The sequence below is a fragment of the Anoplopoma fimbria genome, chromosome 3 (genome assembly GCF_027596085.1).
Source record: "Anoplopoma fimbria isolate UVic2021 breed Golden Eagle Sablefish chromosome 3, Afim_UVic_2022, whole genome shotgun sequence".
NCBI classification, from domain to species: Eukaryota; Metazoa; Chordata; class Actinopteri; order Perciformes; family Anoplopomatidae; genus Anoplopoma; species Anoplopoma fimbria.
Genome location: NC_072451.1, coordinates 3186542 through 3207311, shown reverse-complemented (window position 1 = coordinate 3207311; position 20770 = coordinate 3186542). Strand labels below are relative to the sequence as shown.

Genomic DNA, 20770 nt, shown 5'->3' with positions numbered 1-20770 from the left:
GTTACAAGGATTAAATATGTTATCGAACTGGCAGAGGGTTAGTGTTTCATGCTCAGAAGATATATTTTGGTGTTAGTACCACTTTAACATTTGTGGTTTTGTGTATAAATGAATATGAGGACTTAATGGCGGTGCTTCTGGTTCCCTACAGAACCGAGTGGTCCGACAGAACCCAGGGGAGAGGAACTACCACATTTTCTACGCCCTGTTAGCAGGAACCAACAGCCAGCAGAGAGGTGAGTCCCACTGAACCAGACTTCATATAAATAAAGAGGGAGAATTTTCAACAACAAAGAAATATATAAATATAATAAAGATATTAATTGTATTATTATTATTAAATTATTAAATAAGTTCAATACAACAATATGTAATTTGATAATTAATTAATTAATTAAATTAATAATTTATTTCCACTTTTGTCAAACCAAAATGTAAACAATGTTTTTAAGGGGAGATTCTACAGGAAAAACATTGCTGTTCATGCACTTATCAATTTAGAGATTTTGATCTATTTTTCTTCCATAAACATTTATTTTACTACTTTGTCTATTTGCGTTTGTAGATTTTTCCTAACTTCACCAAAAGTGACCATTAGATAATGCCTCATTTGCATATTTAAACAAAACATTTCAGAAAACTTACTTACAAAAAATAATTGTCTGAATGTTTTAATCACCTGGGGAAGTTTCATGGTGAAATCTATTAGTATTTTTTTTTTGCAATGTCTGTTATCAGTATTTTGAGAGTTATCCCAAGTTCCCTCTGTACAAACCTTTGACTCTAATATGTGAACAGAATGAACCATGAATTTGGAACCTTGCTTTATTCAGCATTTAGAAATTAGAACATATTTCATATTTCAAGATAATACTTAATTCGCATATTTAAGCAAACATTTTCAGAAAACTTTAATACAATCGTTCCAAAGTGATATCTATTAATTAAATGTTCTCCTGTATGAGCAGAGGTTACAGCTGTGACATGATGCATACAGGAGAACATAAAACGTTGAATAGTGACGTATTCTTTGGCAGTAAAACTCACTGTGTGTATTTGTGTGTATTTGTGTGTATCTGTGTGTAATTGTATTTGTGTGTCCTTACAGAGGCGTTTGCGTTGGGCCAGCCTGACAGCTACCACTACCTGAGACAGTCCAGCTGGCTCGCCGACAAGACCATCAACGACAGCGCCACCTTTCAGGATGTTCAGGTATGAAGCACAGCTGGCTTCATCTCTAAACGTTTAACCTTTAATATTCATATTAAACTCACACTACTTTAAATCATCTAGTCAGGTTTGTTAGATTTCTTTTCCAGACATATTACTCCAGGGATTCATTTTGTATTAAATATTTTGAGATTTAAAAAATGACAAATTATTAAAAAATGTGAATTTGGATTTTTTGAATGATTATGGAAACTTGCACGTTATATATCGTATTCCAAGAACATTTGATTTCCCACATATATTTGCATGCATTATTTCCGTGTGGAACTCATTCATTCATTTATTCAGAGTATGAAACCACATCTGCACGTCAGTCCAAACCTCCAAAACACCCAAAAAAGGAATTGAACGCCTGCAGTGAGAACATAAAGCTGCGATATGAGTTTTTTTTTTTAACATCTGCTTCCTTCTTTGTGTGTCTGTGGTTCCCAGAATGCAATGCGGACGATGCAGTTCACGGAGGAGAACATCGGGGAGATCCTTCGCCTCCTGGCCGGGATCCTCCAGGCGGGGAACATCGAGTTCATGACGGCCGGAGGAGCTCAGGTCTCCTCCAAGTCAGGTCAGAGGGTTTCTCCTTCTTTGTTTTTGAGACTGTCCTCTCAGGAATAACAACAGCATTAGTTATTAAGTAGTTATTTGTCTACATATACCTGATAAGAATGATAATTATTACTGTTGTATGTCAGGAACTAAATGTTTAAGTAGCTTGACTTTATAAGTAGCAGCTCATAATCTCAATAGAGAGAAGTTTTTCATTTCTTTATTTCTCTTTTTTGCTATTTATACATTGAACTTTGTATATTTATGTTTGTTTTTTCAGGTGAAGTACATGAATTTTGTTAATGAATTATGTAAATGTGTTTAATATTAGGAGTGAAAGGTCATGTTTGAAAAGGCTGAGAGAGCAGAGAAGTAAGATGATGCTGAAAAAAAAAACTTCATATGTGATCAGAAAGAAACATTTCTGCTTAATTAGATAAAATACTTATATTGAAAGTAAAAGCAGAATGTAACGAGTTTTTAAATAAATAACTTTCAGTCTCTGATGATGTAGTGTTTGTGTGTTCCCTTCATCAGCAGCTCTCAGCAGAACTTCTGACCTCCTGGGGCTGATCCCGGATCAGCTGGCCGAGGTCCTGACCCACCGGTCCATGATCCTCAGGGGCGAGGAGATCTCCACCCCGCTCACCGTGGAGCAGGTGAGTGAACTCCTGAAGCTGACCTCCACAGTATCGCTGTGTAAGTCATTATTTCCAGGCCAAATCTGGGCTGAGATGTGTTGAAGGTTTTTTAGACTCATCTATTCCAGCCTGGTTGTGAATACAAAAATCGAAAATCTCATATCTCATGTTCCCAGAGCCCAAGGTGATGTCTTCAAATATGTTGTTTTGTCTGACAAAGCAATTCAAAACCCAAATATGTTCAGTTCACAATAATATAGAACAGATAAGATACAAAGAGTACTTACACAGGCTTCACCTTTTTGCAAGTTTAAACTTTTTTTCTGTGATAAACATTTGTCTGAAACATATAGATATATATTATGCAATGGAGAAACAAATACATTCTGACTGAATACTTTTCTGTAATCATAATACTTCCTGTTCTCTCTGACTGATGTGTGTTTACTGAGTTGTACCTTTCTCCTCTGCAGGCGGTGGACTCCAGAGACTCCATGGCCATGGCTCTTTACTCTCAGTGCTTCAACTGGATCATCCGCAAACTCAACAACCGCATCAAAGGCAAAGAGGACTTCAAGTCCATCAGCATCCTGGACATCTTTGGATTTGAGAACTTCGAGGTGTGTTTGGACTCGTGGCGAGATTTACCATCAAACACTTTCTCACTAAAACCACAAAAAAATAGATAACAGAGGAGGAAATAAAAGAAAAAAATAGGGATTCTTTAGTCTGTTGGAACTCAGAATCTATAAATAAAGTTTAATAAATTTAACTGAATTAAATTAAATCAAATCCCTGACTCAAGCACACTTTAATTGACTCAACAACATCACCCGTTTATTTCTCCTCTCCCAAGTATTTTAATCATGTTTTATTTGATTTGATTAATCAGTAAATACACCTCTGGGGTTCCTCGTTCTCCGCTTCATCATCTCTCCGTCTGTGTTCTCTATGTGTCTAATTTCTGCCTCATTCTGTTCCCCCCCCCCCCCCCGATAGGTCAACCGCTTTGAGCAGTTCAACATCAACTATGCAAATGAGAAGCTTCAGGAATATTTTAACAAGCACATTTTCTCCCTGGAGCAGCTCGAGTACAACAAGTAGGTGGAGGTTGTTTGTCGACTGAGGTCCACTGAGCCGCTCCAATAAATCAAAATAATAGTTCCATTGATTCATGTGCTGTTGTTAAATGCATCTGACCCTGTTGTTGTTGTTGTTTCCTGCAGGGAAGGCCTGGTTTGGGTCGACATCAACTGGATGGACAACGGAGAGTGTCTGGATCTGATCGAGAAGGTACGAGGGTGATTTTTAATAAAAAGAGAGATCTGTAAAGTTACACACAGAAGGAAGTAGGATGATGTTTTTGCAATACATTTTGAAAATAAGACTTGTTCCACATAAAATGAGTTATAACTCGGTTCTATTTAAGTTATTTGCGATACATTGTTGTCGATGTAGTGTAGAATATATTATTTCTGATATGCATCCGAAGTGTTTTTATAACAAGAAGAAAAGGAACTGATGTAATTGGGAGATAAACATTAAAACTATTTTTAGTCGAAATGTTTAATCACGTAATTATTACAAATATTGATAACATGATTAATCTAGAAGGGCAATCAGAGAACGTAGACCTCCACCAATGCTGTTTCCATAACTTATAAAGAATGCCTGTGTGTGTTCGCCCCGTCATTCCGATCCACTCCAGACTTTAGGAGGTTCTTCCTCGGCCCATGATACACCACTCTATTGAGTTTTATGAAAATCAGCCTGGTAGTTTTTCCATAATCCTGCTGACAAACAGACAAATAAACTAACAAACTGAAGCAGAAACGTTACAAAAGTTATCAAAAAGTTAAGAATAAGAAGAGGAGGAGGATGAAAAAAACGGATGTAATGATGACAACGTTAAGGAGAAGAACAACGATGATGATGATGATGATGATTTCTCCGTGTTTCCATAGAAACTGGGTCTCCTGGCTCTGATGAATGAGGAGAGTCACTTCCCCAAAGCCACCGATGACACCTTACTGGAGAAACTTCACAGCCAGCACTCAGTACGTCTCCATCGAAAACCTTTTGACTTCTTATTTAGATTCTTATTCATCTTCTCAACCCAGAAGCATCTCAGGCCTTAAGACTTTCAGACACTTTCCATCAATTTTCCTCCATCATGGTTTACACCATCAAACCATTTCACCAGTTTAATCATGAACCAGCTGCAGGTACATTTTAAATGTCGTTAGCATCTGGTGCTAACGGGCTGCTGATCCCTGTACAGTTCTTAGCTTTAGGAGCAAACAGCTTGACTTGATTTAAACACTGATGTGACTGCATGTAATAAAGAGGCAGATGGCTTTAATATGAATAAATATGAGCTCTTGTAAATGTTTCGGTGAAGCTTTACGGACTTGTTAAACTGGATTATGATCGGATTAAAGATGACGACTGTTAGAATGAGGTTGAAAGGGCCATAAACCGTAGGACTCAGTTATTATATTTTAGCTTTTTCTTCTGGCAGAGACTCATTTTATTACAAAACAATCTCCCAGTTTCATGCAGGTATGATTTTCATTGTCAGTCGATCAGCTGGGCCCTCAGGAACCAGCTGCAGTAAAGAATACAGATGTTTGTAATCTGAAGTCTGTCTCTCTCTCTCTGTGACTGTGGTGTTGTTGGTGATATTTCTGTTTTTTGTCAGAAGTAATTGAACAATAGTTTCCTTTCTCTCGCTGCAGAAAAACTCTTTCTATGTGAAACCACGGGTTGCCGTGCACAACTTTGGAGTCAGGCACTATGCAGGAGAGGTAATGTGCTGCCTATGATTTATTTTATTTTAGGAACATTTGTGTGGAGAAACATTGCTTAGCTCATATTACAAAATGTCATAAACAACCCCTTTAAACTGATTAATTCAATCTGAGGAGAGGAAAAGAGAAACTCTTGTCTTTGTTCCTGTTTAACTCTCTGACGCCCCCGTGTGGTCGGATGCAGGTGGTGTACGACGTGAGGGGGGTGCTGGAGAAGAACAGGGACACGTTCAGAGACGACATCCTCAACCTGCTGAGGGAGAGCAGGTAGACCACAGCATTCATAACTGTTGTTATTCACATATTTAAAAAAGAGTTGGGGGTTAAGTGCCTTGCTCAGTGGCATGTTAATCTGTGTCATGTGGGAGCGAGAATTCAAACTGTCATAAATCAAGCTCCATTTAAACTCTACCAGTGTAGATTAACATTTAATTTAATTTAATTGAATTAATATTTTAGTTTATGACTCTCATCAGTACACAACTTTGCCTGATAAAATCTCTTTTTTAACAGCTATTTGTGTCTAAAAGGAACACTATGTGTGTTCAGGATACATATATATATATATATACAAACACACAATATTCTAAAAAGTATAAAGATTAATATTTCTTAGTGGGACACGAGAGTTTGTGCACAAACCAGATTTTTCTACTAAACTTCCAGAAATACTGTAGTTATAGTTATACAATTGTTTATTGTAGGAAAACCCTTCATATTATACCTTTTAAATATGATAAGTATTAAAACTTTGTTGACTTTATTTTGGGTTATGAGGGTTTTTGAATACATACAAATATAAGTTCATCCAACATGTTAAATTTAAAAAAAAGAACTGATGACATAAAGATAAAATACGTTTGAATTATCAATTACACAAATACTGTGCACCATTAATATGATGCATGTGTCACATTTGGGTAACAACTAAACTGCAGGTCCTATTAAATCATGCAGCTCTTGTGAATGTGTATACTGTGCATATATATCTCAGTGTGTGTGTGTTCTAACTATTTCCCTGTGCTTTGTCAGGCTGGACTTTGTCTACGATCTGTTCGAACACGTATTGAGCCGAAACAAACAGGACACTCTGAAGAGCAGCTCCAAGCACCGACGGCCCACCGTCAGCACCCAGTTTAAGGTAAGTCACAAACAAGCATGTGTTTTACTGTTCAGTGCTGAATACAATGATACACAAACACAACGCGGCTCTCTGATCTGGAGTTACACAGAAGTACATGCTACTTTTAGCCCGTTAGTTCTGTCACTAGCAGTAGTAGTAGAGGGAGTAGTATTAATATTAGTGTTAGAGGCAAAAGCACCAGTGGTAGTAGTAGTAGTAATAACTATTGTATTGTTATTGGTAGTAACAAAAGTTAAGTAATCTTAGCAAAAAATAGAAGTAGCAGTTTTAATATTACTTGTTATTAAAGTTATATTCATTGTAGTTTGGAACTCTAAATTCTAAGAAATAGAAATATATATAATATAGTATAGAAATATTAGCAGTCACAGTATTATAAGTAGTAGCTGCAGTATTAGCAGAAGCAATAGCAGTAACAATAGTAATACTAGTAGTAACTGAAGTGTTTGCTTTGTTGCAGGATTCTTTGCACTCCCTGATGGCCACACTCAGCACTTCCAACCCGTTCTTCATTCGATGCATCAAACCAAATAAACACAAGGTGAGTGCAGATATTCACACACACACACACACACACACACACACACACACACACACACACAACACACACACACACACACACACACACACACACACAGTTTCTGCCCTTGAGCAAACATTAGCAGGTCAGGATGTCGGAGCACTGAAGTATCACAGAGTGAATCGCTTGTCATTTTAATAATCAAACAGCCCTTCCCCCCACCCACCGGCCTCAGACAGGAATGAGAAGTGTCTGGCCCTTTTCGGTGACCTTTGACTTCCCGGGGTTGCCTAGCAACAGGCTGATGTAGTGGAGAATGTGGGGCTAATGTACACAAATGATATACAGCGGAGAGTGGAGCCCGGGGGATTCACAACAGATGATCCATATTCACCAATTATTGTATTTCGTTTTTGTTTATTGAACAATGTGTAATTTACAATCTAGTGGTGGTCCAGAATACCAAAAGAGAACCCCAGTTTTGTGTTTAAGCTTTTAAGAAAGAGCAACAAGACATGGAAAGCTAAGGGTTTACCTGCAAATGGAGCATGACATTGGATAGTGGGTGTGTTTTCCTGGATTGACAGTTGTTTCAGCTCAGTCGTGTTGTTGCTTCTACATCAGCATCAACCAGGCTCCACCCTCTTTACTCTGTATTTTCATTTATTTCCTGTGACTGGAAACATGGCACCAAAACATCCATTTTGTGTGACGTCACATGTTGGTCTACAGCCTGCGGGTTTGAAACTCCCCAGACTATCAGAGTATTGACGAACTCGTCGGCAGGACTGTTCTTAGATCAGTGTGTTATCGATATCTGTCTGGGTGCCTCGTCGACTCATTAGCAACATCATTGTGAACGTTAGATTTGTCAAGTTTAAGTCGAAATGCGGTCAACATGGAATCAGTCATCAGTCATATTGATTGCTGATGTCAGTGATTATTGATAGTTCCCATGCCTGGTCTTCAGTGATGGTTTGCCACCAGAGAATGTCTCCCTGCCAATTGGTTGTTTGGTAGATGGAGATTCATTGATATGTTAAGTAGCTGACTGTGAACGTTTTTGGAGATGTTTCCGTAACCAGAAGGTCTCTGGCGCTTAACCAGCAGTAGAATAATGGGAATCTATGACGAATTATGGTATTTTTTTTGCTCAATTTTCATTTTTTTAAGGCAAATTAAGATGTTTTAAAGCAATTTTGGCCAGCCAATGTTTATGATCCCAAAATAGGTATACTCTGGCTAGACATTTTTGTAAAATGTAGAACAAAATCCCCTTATTTAAAGCATCTTACCAGCTGTTAACAATGTTAACTGATGATAATTTGGATAACGTACAAAAGACTGTCATCTGCAAATCAAGAAGTCCAAATAGAAGAAGTTTGTGAAAGCTGGTAGAATGAAAAAGATGGTATGATTCATTCTTAGATCTGAGTTCTTGGGAAAGAAGTGGATATATACAACTTGTACATTTGATCAGAAATGAACAGAAACCATTTTATACAGTTACACAGATATGTCAGGTATTCAAAAAACCTCAAATGCAAAATGCAACCAGATTTTAGCAGCAACTTTGGATCAGTGAAAAAAACCAAAATGTTATATTTTAATGGCAGATAATGGGTTGTCTTGCAGAATGACTGCAGGATAAGTTTCCCTTCATACCACATGAAAAGATAAGTGAGGTCAAAGGTCAGAAATTCTTCATGGCTATCTCTCAGAGAGAGGCCTGCTGGGAAAGAAGATGGATAACAAAAACAATTGGGTTTTTTAATCATCACTATCTGTACTCTGTCCTTCTGTACGCTGCTCTGAAATTCAAAAGCTGGAGTTATTCTAAAGATGGTTACAGTTATAAGGATACATGCAACTGTTATTTTGAGTCTGAAGGCCAATTTCTATTCTTAATTTATTATAAATAGATATATAGACAGATAATAGATGCAGAGATGAGCTACGCACTCGTGAGTATCTTTGGTGTTTTCTGGGAGACCAGCTGCCGTGTTTTTATGAGGCGAAACCCGACCGTCTGGACTCCTCTTCTGATCGAATGTTAAACAAGGCTGGACGATGACTTTTGAATGGGGCTTAATGTAGTGAAGCAAGGAGGCGGGGGGGGTTTAGGGCCGCCCCAGGGGAAACAAGGGTCGACACGGCACGAGGCCCTCTAAAAGGCCCCATGAGGCGTCCCTGTCATCTGCCGGTTTGACTCTAAGCAGGTGTCAAAGAGTAGGAGTCTGCCTCAGAAAACCTCCAGAACCAGTTTCCACTCTTCTATTTTATATTTTTTAATAAAGAAAAAGCATTTTGGGAAGTGTGAAGAGGTTAACTTACTGACAGACTGACCTACAAACAGCTTTTTTTGGGTGCAGTGATGTTGAAAAAAAAGCCTGCAGGGTCACGGGACTCCTGCAGATGGTAAGTGGCTTCTCTGTGGAAATATCAATATATTGACAGAATGCATAATGGTGCGGACAGACTGTTGGCTCTAAACACAATCAGGACTCGTACAAACACTCACACGGCTGTGCGTGCACGCTTTCCAATAGTCACACATCAAAAGCACAGAAATATAAAGTAACTTAACACATTTTGTTACCCGATCAGATGTTTACTTCTAACAGTACAAAGGAAGATATTTGTACAAGACTGACTCTGGAAGGAGCATTGCAACACTTTCCAATTAAACTTTAGTTTAGTATTCTAATCTTGACGAATAGATTAAGATTGATGCACCAAAATGCATCAAACCAACCTTTGTTTTCCTAATGTTGTGATGTGCACCCTTTGTGTGTTTTAAGACAGAAGTACAGGATTCAGTTTGTATAACAGGATGAGAAGCAGGAAGCATTTACAGACATTTTCCTTTGTTGTTCGTGTCGGCACAACAACTCCCACTGTCGTCCTCTTCATCTACGCTCCTCAAATGCAGCCGCCTGTCACTGCAGCAGCTTCATCCATTATTGTGTGTGTGTGTGTGTGTGTGTGTGTGTGCGTGTGTGTTTTGACAGTAATAACAAGCGACTATGGAGGCTGATCAGAGTCTATTGATTCTGACTGGATCTGTGTTGACAGCACGTTGTGTAGAACAAACAGCGTTCCATACAGTCACGTGTGTAGTACGCTCATTACTGTCCGCTATGACTTTAAACTGGGAATCTGTGACGTGTTCAGATTAATCAATGGCTCCGTCTGAGCTCCGGCTCCAAACACTGATTCAACCCTCCGTCCTGTTTATGGAAACTGGATGAAGCCAAAAGCAATCTGCTGCGATCACTCGCTTCTTCTTCCTGCCACACAGGAAGTGATGCTTTTATGGGGTTTTTTTGGTTTGTTTTGGATAAATATAACAAACAGCAGTGGGGTCAAGGACGTTGAAGTCAGGTTTATCCATACCACAATATTTATAAGAATACTTTTCAAATTATCCCAAGCAAACCACAAATATTTATTCAGTTTTAATTACATTTTTAAGTAGGAAAACATAATAAGATAAGAATAAGAAAATAAGATATATATATTCTATATCTATATCTATATCTATATATATATATATAAATATATATATATATATATGCTGGAACACAGTCACTCATGATGATGCATCATCATTTGCATCTCCATTTTTTTTGTTTTACTTTATCCAATTTAACATTTTTTTATTCAATGTGTGTATATATTTATATTTATATTTATTTACATTTATATCACATCTGATTAGGTAACATTATATATATTTATATATACATAAAGAATTGGGAAATTGGAGAAAATTCAAAATAAATGGAGGTGCAAAGTACAAATGATGAAATATCTCATAAAGAGATGATTAGATGAAACATGATGCTAGTGGACGAGAGTTGACAGAAGACAGGCTCTCACGTTCGGCCCAGTTCAGCCAGTCTGAGGCAGCGTCACACCAGTGCATCGGACCAGTTAGCTGCAGTGAGTGGACACAAAAGTCACCGAGCCACGTTTGAATGTAAAGAGCTCTCTCTCTCTCTCTCTCTCTCTCTCTCTCTCTCTCTCTCTCTCTCTCTCTCTCTCTCTCTATCCCTCTCTCTCTCTCTCTCGCCGTCCGGACCTACAAGTGGCCCGCACAAATTAGCCTCAGCAGGAGATGCATTGCCATGGAAACCACGGCCCTCCCTCTCCACACAGAAAGGGGGAGTGGAGCTGTGGGTTTGAAAGCCTTTGTTTGACGTGTGTGTGTGTGTGTGTGTGTGTGTTAGTGTGTGTGTTGAATGTGTGTGTTGAGAGCAGACACACAGAGAGAGGCGGCAGCTTTGGGAAGTTTTTCTGTCTTTTTCCAACGTTTGTGTCTGATCGGACAAACCTCTGAAGGAAGCAGAAGCTCTGAGCTACGATGCACGGTGAGACCTGAGGCTTGTTTTTGTGTTTTTCCTTTAAAAGAGAAGCGGTGCATTCAAGTGTGCCGCTTGTTGCACGGGGTTTTTAAGTGTCCAGAGGAGGGTTGAAGTGCTGTGGAATGAGATGATACGCAGCAGTTTGTGTCCAGCTACATGACAGATGCACAAAGAGAGTTTCTCATCGTCTGAGGTTTCTTCGGGCAGTTTGATTTCCTGTCTTTTGCACACAGAAGAGTGTAGTTTCTTTTCAGTGAGGAGAGTGTCATCTGGTAAGAAACATTTAAAACAAAAAGGTGTGATATCAAGCATGCATTTAATGTCTAAAGGTGTTTTTACACCATGCATTTTGAATGACACCACCTGTGTTCAGTTTTAACTTTTGCACCAAAGCTAATCAGACAGTAGAAATAGAGCTGCAGCAGTAATTTAGACGGATCTATATCTTATCAAATTGCATGGAGCTTGAATTTGGTACAAAGGATGGAAATCTGTTCTACAATTTCTGTCATTTTTGCAGTGCAATCCAAATAACCTGCAAAAAAGGATGCAACAGTTTTTTTCTTAATTAATTCAACTGCAAGAATGACTCCCATCACTGTCTTTATACTGCTGTGTTGTTTTATAAATCCATGCACTGCAACAACAGGCGGTCCATCAGTTTCCTGTTTGTTGTCTCGTTAATTGGACTCGAAGGCTTTCAGAACCCAAACTGATCCGCATTGAGTTTCGAGGATAAGATAAAACATCTGAGCCTGCAGGTTTATGTGCTTTGTGAGTGCACGGTGATTATTAGACTGCTGCTCGGAGGGCAAAGCCTGATTGAGGTTGATGACATAATGAGCAGACTGTTCCGTTAATGGCATGTTAATGAGGGGAAAGTAGTTTCTCTGGTGATTGTTGTGTAAAAAGAGCTCGGCTCTCTTTGTAATGGGATTTCTGAGATTAAGAGATTTCACTGCTGTTGATCGGAAACACAGATTCTGCTTTATTTTTACCCATGAAATCAATTTTTGTGACGCAAAGATGGGAAGTAACGTCAGTCAGACCATATGTGTCTTAACGTGCCGATATTTTAACATTTGGTGGTGTTTTTTAATCTCTTCTGTTGTGTTGAAATATATTTTTGTGCAAGTCATTTATTAAGCGAAAATGCCAAACATTTGTTTGGTCCTAGATTTCAGAAATTGGAGAATTTTTGCAGGTTTGCTTTGACAAAACAAGCACTCTGACTTTGTCACCTTGAGCTCTGGGTTATTGTGATATTTTTTTTTTACATTTTATTGACTGAAACAACTTCAAAACAATAATTGACAGATAATTTGCTAATGGAACAAAAAAATGGTTTGACTCTTTCTCATGTTGTTATTCTGAAATTTCATTTTGCAAAACAGAAACTAGAGCATTTAACACTGACCTGTAGTCTGTCACAGTCAGTGCCTCTGTCTTGTGTTTCTTGTAGTTCAGACTGCTGTGCGTGAAGATGTTCTACCTGCACAGCATTAGCTCTGACGTTGGTATTCATCAGGAGAACTTGCACAGAGAAGCTGGAGGTTATTTACTTTGCAGCTAATGGAGACCTAATTGTTCACGATATCTGGTTTTGCACTAATTGGTTCCACCTCAGTCACTCTACCTCTGCAGGTTTCCTTTTGTGTCAGTGATGTTTTTTTGAGAAATTCAAACCCACGAGAATCCTCCTCCAAGCTGGCTCAGGCTTAAATCCGGCGTGGTCAGGGATTTAGGTTGGATTTGTGTCCTTATTTGAGCGGAAACATTGTTCCAGGGATTTCCCCCTAAAAACTCAGTGAAGGAGTCCAGAATGAGCTGTGAGTGATAATCCCACATTCAGAGCTGGACACCCAGAAGCAAACAGGACTGCTGACAAAGAAACACACAGGTCTTTGGGTTCTAGATGTTCTCAGATGTTCTTAGTCCTGTTTAGAGCAAGAATCTTGATCTTTGTAGAGAGCAAAGGTCTTTAAATGTGTTTAACTTTAAAGGAAGAACAATAATATGCAGAGACATTTATCTGATCTTTTCTGCTTTTCTTTGCTAATATGATTGCAAATTGAGAACCACTCAGTTTGGGACCGTTGGTCGGTCGAAAGAAGCAGTTTGAAAGTTTCATCATGGATTTTTAGAACAAAATGATGCATTCATCAATATTCAAACCCTCAAATTCCAGGTTTAGAGTTCAGTCAGTGGCTGAAACTCATTTTTGTGCAGAAGAAAGTATGAAACTCAGAAGAAAAATGTTATACCAAAGGTAGCTTGAGGAAATGAGAAAATCTAATCTATAGGTGATGAATCCAGTTATCTGCTGAAGTGCAATTTCAGCCGAATATGACAAAATGACAGTTGCTCACACACGATCCAGATTAGAGTCTTTGGACAGCAGTCTGTAAGAAGCTTTGGACAGAAGTCCAAGATGACTTTTCAGCATTGACACAAATGGACATCCTAACTTCATCCAAGATGTCCTAGTCTTTTAAATGTGCTTTCTACTTTCTTGTGTAAAAGGGTCAAGAAATGAATGGAACCTCTTTGAGAACATGTGATTATTGGTTGAGAATCACCCTGAAAATTAGGAAGATTCATGATCACCTCTTTGCCTTCTTACTGGTGTTGACTGATGGTCGGCTCATCATGACTTCGGTTGTCTTCCGTGTCTTCCCCGCCGGTTCCCAACCCCCTTGGGAGTGGACCACCACCACCACGCCCCCCCTTTGTCTCTGTTGAATGCCCAGGGAAGTTGGGCTGAGAAAGACACAGAGTTGTTTTTACCCCTCGGGCTATTGTTATCACGCCCCTGTAGAGGCCTGAGACGGTCTGTCCGCCTCTGGATGCTGATTTACATCACTGTTGTTGTTCTGAGCTGATGGACGGGTTGGACTCAGTCGAGATATTGTCCCAAAACTTTTCAAATCAAAGGCATTAGGATGCATAATTTCCAAAACAACCCCACCAAGAACCTTGGATTCTGCACTGCATGGCAATAAGTATGTGGACAACTGAAGCTTTCAGTCTTATGGGAAAGTTAAACTGGTGATGCGGAAAACTTTTGGCATAAAGAGGTGAAGTCCCGCCCCTTCTGTTGTCCCCCATGGGAACTTAACAGTAAAAAGATGTGCAGTAGTCAATAAGGGTGCAAATATTATTTTCTATTCTCTATGAATTGTTTAATTAATGTCATATGATGTTAGTCAATGTAAAACATCTTTTTTTTTTGTGCGTCAAGTCAATTTGAAAAAAGGTTTTTGGTGATTTCCTCCAACTTTCTACAAAAATATTCCAACTTTGAAACAGATTTTTGGGTTACAAAGGCTGAATTCATGTCAGTTTGAGCTTTTTTATTCCCAATTCAGGCAGCTTTATTTTATTCATTACTAGAAACACATGATGTTGGTCAATGTTAAACATCATTTCTTGCGTCAAGGCAATTTGAAAAAAGGTTTTTGGCGATTTTCTCCAACTTTCTACAAAAATATTCCAACCGTGACACTAGTGTCTGAGTTACAAAGGCTGAATTCTTGTCAGTTTGAGCTTTTTTATTCCCACTTCAGGCAGCTTTATTTCATTCATTACTAGAAACACTGAATAGAAAGGGCAAAATGGACCTGTCTGAAAACAGAAAAGGTCACGGCTGAAGCACAGTGTCTGCGGCTGTCTTTCACGTCGACACAGAGGCAGCTCTTTGACGCAGCGTGGAGCTTCTCCAGATTGTGTTCCAGAGACTGAAATGAAGAAAAGAGAAAAAAAGACAATTTGATTCACCAAGATGTCTCCCAAGAAAGAGTGGTTGTTGACGTCGAAAAAGGAGGAAACACTGGAGATAGAAACCATGGAGCAAAGAAAGGCAGAGGGCATCTTGCTGACACCGCTCGGCTTTGAATGCTGCATGCAAATGTACATTTATGCTAATGAGGTGCTCCCTGCGGCCCGGCGGCGGTTAAAGGGCGCCATTCAATCCACTCAGTCAAGATCTGGTGGTGAATCGGCCTCCCTTCATCTCAGCAGCTCAAATGGGCCATCGACGGGCGATCAGGGGAGATAAAGGGGGCATTACGAGGGACTATGAAAGCCCACTCTTATCCCGACACCCCCCCCCCCCACCACCACCACCACCACCCCTACGCCCACTGAGGTTACAGGCTGAGAAGGGTCCCCGGGAAAATGGCCTCCACTGAATTCACTTCATAATAGCATCTCAATGCCAAGTGTGTTTTTTTTTTTTTTTTTTGCAGGGGGTTTGATTTGTTGCTGCCGTCGTACGCACTTCTCTCTCTGAGTTCAAGGTTGTGAATGAGTGGTATGCAGAGTTATGGGTGGGAATGTGTGGACATGCGTTTAAAGGGATGGAAGTGTTGTGTGGTTTCTGGTGCAGACATCATATGACGTAGGTTTGACAGATTCAGCACTGAAAGGAATTTAAAGAGCTGTTAAAAATGCCCTTTTTGGCCTCTTTTGGCTCATTACATTACATTACATTACATTACAGTCATTTAGCAGACGCTTTTATCCAAAGCGACTTACAATAAGTGTATTCAACATAGGTATTCAAGAGAACTACTAGTCACCAGAAGTCATAAGTGCATCTCCTTTCTTAAACAAGCATCTTAAAGCATAAACCAGAGCAAAAGTATGGTTGTAAAACTGGTTCAATCTCAGCAGGCAGCTGTTTCTGCCAAACAAGCTGTGATGAAGACAATCTGCTCAGTAGTACGATATCAAACCTACATTCATCAGATGTGTAGATAGACTACTGTTTTCCAACATGTGACATTTCAGATGTTTTCCAGAAAGTAACTCTATTCAGATACAAATCATACAAAAGATACCGTAGAAACGACTTTGGTTTCATTTTGACTTTGAAGTTGCACATCGTAGTTTTCCAGTCAGTCTGAATGATAGAAACACAACGGTATAAACTTGAATTGTTTGTATCATCCTTTTTTTTATTAAAAATGTCTGACACTGACGCTGTATCACCAAAAACATATTAAATTACATTTTATTTTCAATTTTATAAACCTTTTACAAAACAATAAGCGCATTATAACTCAGTTAAACCTGAGTTACTGCTGAAAAACTCTGACCTGGAAAAACTTCAGGATGTGCTAAAGTATGAAATATTCTGTTAAATGACACAAAAAAATGCATTGTTCAAGGTCACGGTTACTTGACTCTTTCACATGTTTTTCTCCCAACAAACTTAATCATCATTTAAATATCAGATGTGACTGTCTGCAGCCAAATGGCCTCATATTTAACTTACATTTCTTCATTTCTGCCTCTAGATGCCTGACCAGTTCGACCAGACGTTGGTTCTGAACCAGCTCAGATATTCCGGCATGTTGGAGACGGTCAAGATTCGACGCACCGGCTTCCCCGTCCGGAGACCTTTCCAAGACTTCTGCTTCAGGTTCGTCTCAACATCAAGACCTTCAGCCCATCGTTATATATTACATAAATACATATATCATCCTTTATTTGTATGAGACAGTGTAGATGTTTGTTCCCTTAAAGCTCTGCAAGTTAGCAACTTAAGACACGCAGGTGTTAAATTACAATATTCTCCAAATAGTCTCATGTCCTTAATCAAACTAGATCATCCCGAGAACGGAAAAAAACAAGCGCTCGACTCTTGAGCTTTTGTTTCACCTCACCTGTTCTCCAGGTACAAGGTGTTGATGCGGGGTGCGGTGACGCCGGACGACCACAGGGGGAGCTGCATCGAGCTGCTGCACAGCTACGACAGCAGCAGTGCGGAGTGGCAGCTGGGAAAGACCAAGGTGAGGTCCAGATGATCTTTGCTTTTGTAGACGTCCTCACATGAAGTCGACATCTTCGTGGGCTGTTTTGTGACGTAAAATTTGAGAAATTAACATTTATTTTGAGGTCTACAGGGGCCCTTATTCAGGCTGAATCTGGTCGGGTAGGGTCCTGTTGTACTGTTGTCTCTGGTCTTTTTTTACTTTGACTCTTTTATTTATTTATTTTACTTTTATTCATTTAATTCAAAACTCATTTCCAAGGTTTCCTGGCAAAGATGGAAACGTTTCACTCCATAAAAACACAAATAACAGACTTAAAAAAACAAAAAACAGCCAGAAGTAAATGACCATGAAAAAAAAAAACGCTGGTGATGTCGGGCGTTTCTCCGCTCTGGAGAGCGAGGTTTTCAATAAGACAAAAGCAGACAAAACGCTTCACTCTCTCACTCTGCAAACACAAAAAGCCTCCCCATGCTGCTCAAACACACTCTGTCTGAGGCTCCCTTTTTGCATTTCCTGTCAATCAGCGGTGTGAAACATCCCTCCTGCTCATTCCTCTACAGCATATCTGACTTGTCCCTGTCAAACCCTGAGCTCCTGGTTTTCCCGCCGTTCGCTCTGCCTCCGGCTCACAGCGGCTGATCCCTTTTTATTCCTCGCTGACATGAATACGTGTGCTTTCGCCAAACCGTGTTGGCTGCACTCGAGGCTTAATTTGGCTTCAGGCGTCTTACAAATACCAGCTCGATGAAACCATTCCAGAACAGTACCTTTGTGTGTATGAGTGTGTGTTTTGTGTGTGTGTGTGTGTGTGTGTGTGAGAGAGATTATGAATAATTGAAGTCCAGAGCATCTGAAGCGTGGAATCCAACAGTTATTGGATCCAGTCTTCATCCCCTCGGTCTGCTGCTCTCTGCTTCCACTACACCGGATCAGAGAGGATATACCTACTGCCAACGTGTGTGATAGTGTGTGTGTGTGTGTGTGTGTGTGTGTGTGTGTGTGTGTGTGTGTGTGTGTGTGTGTGTGTGTGTGTGTGTGTGTGTGTGTGTGTGTGTGTGTGTGTGTGTGTGTGTGATTGCTGTGGGGAAATGACAGATGGGAGACACAGATCCTAATCACAGCATGACCGTGTCATGCTGCAAGAGGTGACAGCAGTGGAGGATGCGTGAGTGTGTAGGTGGACGGATGAATGGTCATTGTGTGTGTGTGTGTGTGTGTGTGTGTGTGTGTGTGTGTGTGTGTGTGTGTGTGTGTGTTTGTCAAGGACCAACAAGACCACAAGAAACAGAATAAGGAGTCATGTGTCTCCTGAATGATAAGATATTAGCTCAGTTTGTCGTTCCACTTTAGACACATTTATGTATTTGAACATTAAAAGAAAATCTGAATGTCTCACCAAACAATAAAGAAAAAGACCAAATATCACAACGATCACCTGCTTTAAAACATCCAACATGGCTACTGAGAGAGGCCTTTGTAGAGCGTCTCTCATCACTGAACCACAAAGCGGTTCCTGCTGCTTCGACTCGCCTGTAAACCGTTAAATCAATTCTACGTCCCTCGGAGGGATTCGTCCACTTTGTCCCGCTGAGATTTACATCCTCCGGCTCCTTTCAGCCGGCACATGTCCTCACTATTGTCCAACTATTACAACCTCAAACTTAATTTACTGGAAGCGATTGTGGCTCTTTCGTGCTTCTCCCAGGGTGCTGTTCTCTCAGCGGGCCTGACCTGTCACGGCGAGCGGCGCTCCCCAGCGGCCCCGACAGCAAGAATCGAAAGTGCGCAGAGGCTTAGCGCGAGGCTTTTGTCCCGCTAATTAGCATAGTAATGATTAAAGGGGATTAGCCGTTCAATTCATTGGGATGCAAATGTATGCTCTCTCAACTGGGCATGTGTGATTCATGTTGGAGGTTGTTTATTAAAGTGAGCGTATGTTTTGTTTGGTGTGTATGTGTGTGTGTGTTTTCTTGTGTGGGTGACGTCGTGGGGACATTAATCTTATCATGCATTATGGGGACTCACAAAGACCCGGTCCTCACTGAAGGCTAAACTTTTTGTTTTATGTTTGTCTTTTGTAAGAGCACTTGTTTGTGTGTGTGTGTGTGTGTGTGTGTGTGTGTGTGTGTGTGTGTGTGTGTGTGTGTGTGTGTGTGTGTGTGTGTGTGTGTGTGTGGCACAAAGATAAAAAGTTAATTTAATTAACAACATTAGCTTGGACAGCTTCACTCCACAAGCACAAACAATACTCTGGTCTTAGTTTACCTTTTTCTTTCTATCAATTAATATATTTTTCTTATATATATTCATATACTTGTACTAAGTATATTTACATACATACATACGTACACTTTCCGTAACCTGCTTATCCAGTTAAGGGTCGCAGGGGTGCTGGAGCCAATCTCAGCTGTCAATGGGCGAAGGCCTAAGTACATTTAATGTACTTAATTTATATTTGATAATGTATTTAATCTTCAACACCTCCTGATTTTTGGGTATATGTGTAATGAGACAAGACACCTAGAATATTTGTATTTGATGGGATATCATAAAAACATGACGTATCAGCATAAAAAAGCTGTTACAGCTGAATCACAATGAAAGATTATTATGCCAGAAAGTGTAAAAAAATAAAATAATTTCCAACCTTAAAGCTGCTGGATTTAAAATAAAAAGAGTTAAGAGTTTAAGAAAGAAAAAGGCAATCTAGGTCCATAGTATTGAGTTCTCTGTCAGTTTTGCACCTGTTCTAAGTAATAGAGTATATTTACATGGCAGTCCTGTTTCTTCTGCTCTGAATACTTCCACCAGTGTTCATGTCGTACTTCCCTTTTTTTAAACTCTGAATAGAGGAATTATCCAGCTGCATCTGCTGCGACGGCTTTAACTCCTTCTAAACCTCACCATTCAGAGGGAGACACTGCTGGTTTTGTGTGTGTGTGTGTGTGTGTGTGTGTGTGTGTGTGTGTGTGTGTGTGTGTGTGTGTGTGTGTGTGTGTGTGTGTGTGTGTGTGTGTGTGTGTGTGTGTGTGTGTGTGCGCACGTGCCGGGCCATGTACTGCATGTTTTCTTGTTAATTAACCTGCTCGTCGGTGACGTTCCAAATCACCCAGACGAGTTTACATTTCCTCCTGAAAATCCCATTAGTGCCTCAGCGCTGAGGATTCAACACTGTCACCCTGCCAACAACACACACACACACACACACACACACACACACACACACACACACACACACACACACATATAAACACAGTCACACTTGTTTTAGACTGAATTGCAGTTTTAATAGGAAGCACATATTTTTCCTTATCCTTCATAATAAATGTTGCCAACAGCAGTTTGGCCACAAGTCTCTTTTATTTTTAATAATGATAATAATAACAATAATTATTATTATTATTATTAATATTATTATTATTATTTACATTATTATAATTAAGGGCAGGAATCACCAGAAGTCCTGTGAAACAATATTATCACGATCATGATACGATATTATTGCTTTATCAAACATTGCTATATTGAACATTGCGATATATTACAATGTATTACTACAAATAATGCAGTTTATCAACATTTGTTTTAACTAATACGATAAAGTTTCCACTCGGTTCATCTCAATTAAGTTCATTTCTAACAGACCTAAAGCCAAAGAACTAAAAGATTTATCATCATCACCAACTTATCTCTTCATACTCTGTTTAAGTCATCTCTAGTGGTGATGTTCGTCTC

The 20770-nt window shown here is 39.6% G+C and overlaps 1 protein-coding gene across 1 annotated transcript in view; it reads left to right on the top strand.

Moving 5' to 3' along the window:
- The window catches only part of myo10 (myosin X), a 151230-nt gene that overhangs the window by 84534 nt on the left and 45926 nt on the right, over positions 1-20770 (top strand). Inside the window, exons 8-21 of the mRNA XM_054624356.1 lie at positions 152-236; positions 1109-1212; positions 1663-1792; positions 2311-2432; positions 2888-3034; positions 3414-3514; positions 3641-3707; positions 4379-4471; positions 5153-5221; positions 5409-5491; positions 6257-6365; positions 6829-6909; positions 16556-16680; positions 16936-17050. Coding sequence (XP_054480331.1) covers positions 152-236; positions 1109-1212; positions 1663-1792; positions 2311-2432; positions 2888-3034; positions 3414-3514; positions 3641-3707; positions 4379-4471; positions 5153-5221; positions 5409-5491; positions 6257-6365; positions 6829-6909; positions 16556-16680; positions 16936-17050 — 1431 coding nt within the window. The remainder of the gene's footprint in view (positions 1-151; positions 237-1108; positions 1213-1662; positions 1793-2310; positions 2433-2887; positions 3035-3413; positions 3515-3640; positions 3708-4378; positions 4472-5152; positions 5222-5408; positions 5492-6256; positions 6366-6828; positions 6910-16555; positions 16681-16935; positions 17051-20770) is intronic.